Genomic DNA, 2975 nt, shown 5'->3' with positions numbered 1-2975 from the left:
ACTACTCACATGCTTACCAAGGTTTGATGTAGATGTATTATGTCTTCCCCATGTGGTGGTACCACACTATTCACAAATTCACAAATGCTTACAACTATAAAACATTTTTGTAACCCTTCCAAACAAAAACTGAGTTAGGTAGGTGGAGAAATAACAGTAACATGTAATTATGTTGTTTTCTGTTTTCTTCTTGTAATTGTCTCACAGCAATGGTAGAGTAGAGTAGAGTATCCTCAAGAAAATCTACAACAAAGCTTTTATGGTATCTCACTAAATAAATTTGATTACAATCAACATAATGGTGTGTGCTACTGTTTTTTTCATGGACAAGACATGGCCAGTGAAATTTAACAGAAAGCATATTCAAGAGGCATAATAATAAACAAATTAGCAAAACTTTTAAGACACTAGAGTAAATTAAATATACAGTTAAGAAAAAAAATGATTGATGAATGAACTACATTCATGAGTGCCAGATTCCGTTCAACATACTGCGGAACCGGTTTGTGGATAGTTTCTTGACAAGTTTTTTAGCATCGGAAGAAACTTCGACTTCTGCTAGTCTGTCTATGTTTTTGGCATAACCAGAAGTAACAATCTTTTTTCTCCCACTATTGCAACTTGTCAATGACATTAAGATTGAGATTAAGAACTTCTTGTTACCTGAATTTCCCTCTTCTGGATCGAGCAATTGCAGAAGCAGGGCTATGTTATGGTCGTCCTGCACGAATCGCTTCCGATTTCGAGGTACCATGACCATGCCAGAGAGTGCTTCAGCTGCCATTTCGCGAACTTCGTATGATTTTGCGTTCAGAAACTTAACAAACTCTGCCATGAAACCGGCGTCGCCCATTGCTTTCTTAGCCTCTTCGGATGTTCCGCATAATCTAAACGCCACTTTCAATGCCAACTCTTGAATTGAAACTTCACCGTTTCGAACATAATATAGTAATTGATCCACGAAACCGTAACTCATTAAAATACTTACAGAGCTAGATGATGTAAAACACAAACTTTCAATAGCCCTCATTGCTATTACCTTTGTTTTCAAAGAATACGACCATTTCGGATCCAAAACACGTAACAAAGCTCGGATTCCGCCGTCTCTAATCACCTTTTCCCTAATCAACTCATCTCCACAGGCAATATTCTGAATGAATCCTATCGAATTCACCTGAATCGCTTCCTCCTTCGATTTCACAAGCCTTATAAACGTCGCCACAGCATCCTCTTCTACCATAAACCTCTTAACCTCCTCAACACCAACAAGATTTCTCAACACCCCACAAGCAGGAGCAACCAAATCCCCTTTACAATCATCATTCCCACAAATATTCAACAACGCAGTAACACCGCCATGAGCAGAAACAGCCCAAGCATTATCCGAATTCTCCGTCAATTTCATCAAACACCTTGCGGCCGCAACTTTCCCCAACTCACTCCCACAATCCAAAACCCGAACCAACGGCGCAATCACACCCGCACTAACCAAAACCCCTTTATACGAATCAAAACCCACAACCACAGAAACAACCTTAGCACTCTCCTCTTGAATCTCCACCTCACCAGAACCCAAAAACCCCACAAGCACATGAACAACATCACTCACATCCACAACAATCACCTTCACATACTTCTCATCCTCAACCACAACCTCAAGAAGATTCCTCAAAGCCATTTTCTTCATACCCATATCACCAATCTTCATCCTCGTCAAAACATCTCTCACATAAAACCTCATATCCTCCTTAGAAGCACCAAGACTCGGTTTTGAAACCACAAGCGCAAACCCATTCGTCAAAATCCCCGTTTTATATATCTCCGAAAGCCTCCTCACAACCCCATCAAGCTTCGCAAACGCCACGTCCAAATCACTCTGCATCAACAACTTCCCACTATACGCAACATCGACGCAACGCTGACCTAGATCGTGACACTCATTTACAGTCGCAACTATCGAAGTCACTAACCTCGATAACGACGGGTTCTCACCGGAATCGCAATTCTCGGCGGCGATTAAACCCGAAAGAAGCTCCTCAAGCTTGTTCCGAATCAGTTGCCATTTTCCGGCGAAGACTCTGATAGACAGAGAAAGGGATAGTAATGAAGAAATGAGTTCCACAGCCCGCCGGAGACGGGAAGCTCCGGTAGGTACTCCGGCCAGGTTGGTTTCTCTGTCTAACTCTTCATCACCCATTTCCGTTCTCAGTAGTTGCTAAGAACAACCATTCCCGGCAAAGAAAAATATTCCGGCGAAGAAGAAAACTATTCCGGCAAGAAAACGTTGGATTCAGTTATTGAAGAATCTGAGTAACTATTTTAAGAGATTTTAGAGAGAGAAAGTGTTAGAGAGAGAAAGAGAGAGAGTTTTTTTTTCTGGAGATCTAAGCTTATCCTTTAGAATACAGTTGATACGGGTGATACAGAGATGGAGTGTAGCATGGGAATTGACTGAAATACCCTTTAGAGGTGTTGATTATAATGTGTGATGTTTTATGGTGGGTTTTGTTTGTTAGTGCAAATGTGTAATTAGAAGTGGTGAAAAGTGGAAGAGAAGTTGGGTGTGGATGTAGAAAAGATGGAGGTGGGATCTTGTGAGGTGTGTTGAAGGGAAACAATGGAGGAGAGTTGATTAGGTGGTGTTTATTTGGAATTTAGAATGGAAAGTGTTTCTTGTAAACATTGTTTTGTATGTATGTGCATATGGGTATTGAATAAGATTAATTCAACATAGGAATGAAAAGGATGGAACAAAGTGAGGCATAGTGTCTTTTTTGTTTTGGGGTAAAAATATATTTTAAGTGAATTGGTTATAAAAAATTGATTCGGATTTGAGTAAATTAATTTATGTTTTCTTAAAAAAAATTACAAGTGTGATTAGGAAAGTTTTACATTAGTTAGAAATTTGAAAATTTAATCATTTATAATTTAGAGAATTCATTCACCTATCACTTTAAAATTTTTTATAAATATAA

At 39.2% G+C, this 2975-nt stretch overlaps 1 protein-coding gene across 1 annotated transcript; it reads right to left on the bottom strand.

Annotated features, from left to right (window-relative positions):
* Positions 1-244: 244 nt before the first annotated feature.
* LOC131602743 (uncharacterized) lies at positions 245-2697 on the bottom strand. The gene has a single exon (XM_058874921.1). The coding sequence runs from the start codon at positions 2195-2197 to the stop codon at positions 464-466; it is 1734 nt and encodes a 577-aa protein (XP_058730904.1). The 5' UTR covers positions 2198-2697; the 3' UTR covers positions 245-463.
* Between the last annotated feature and the right edge of the window lie 278 nt (positions 2698-2975).

The sequence above is a fragment of the Vicia villosa genome, linkage group LG5 (genome assembly GCF_029867415.1).
Source record: "Vicia villosa cultivar HV-30 ecotype Madison, WI linkage group LG5, Vvil1.0, whole genome shotgun sequence".
NCBI lineage: Eukaryota > Viridiplantae > Streptophyta > Magnoliopsida > Fabales > Fabaceae > Vicia > Vicia villosa.
This window is presented reverse-complemented; position numbering and strand designations above follow the sequence as displayed.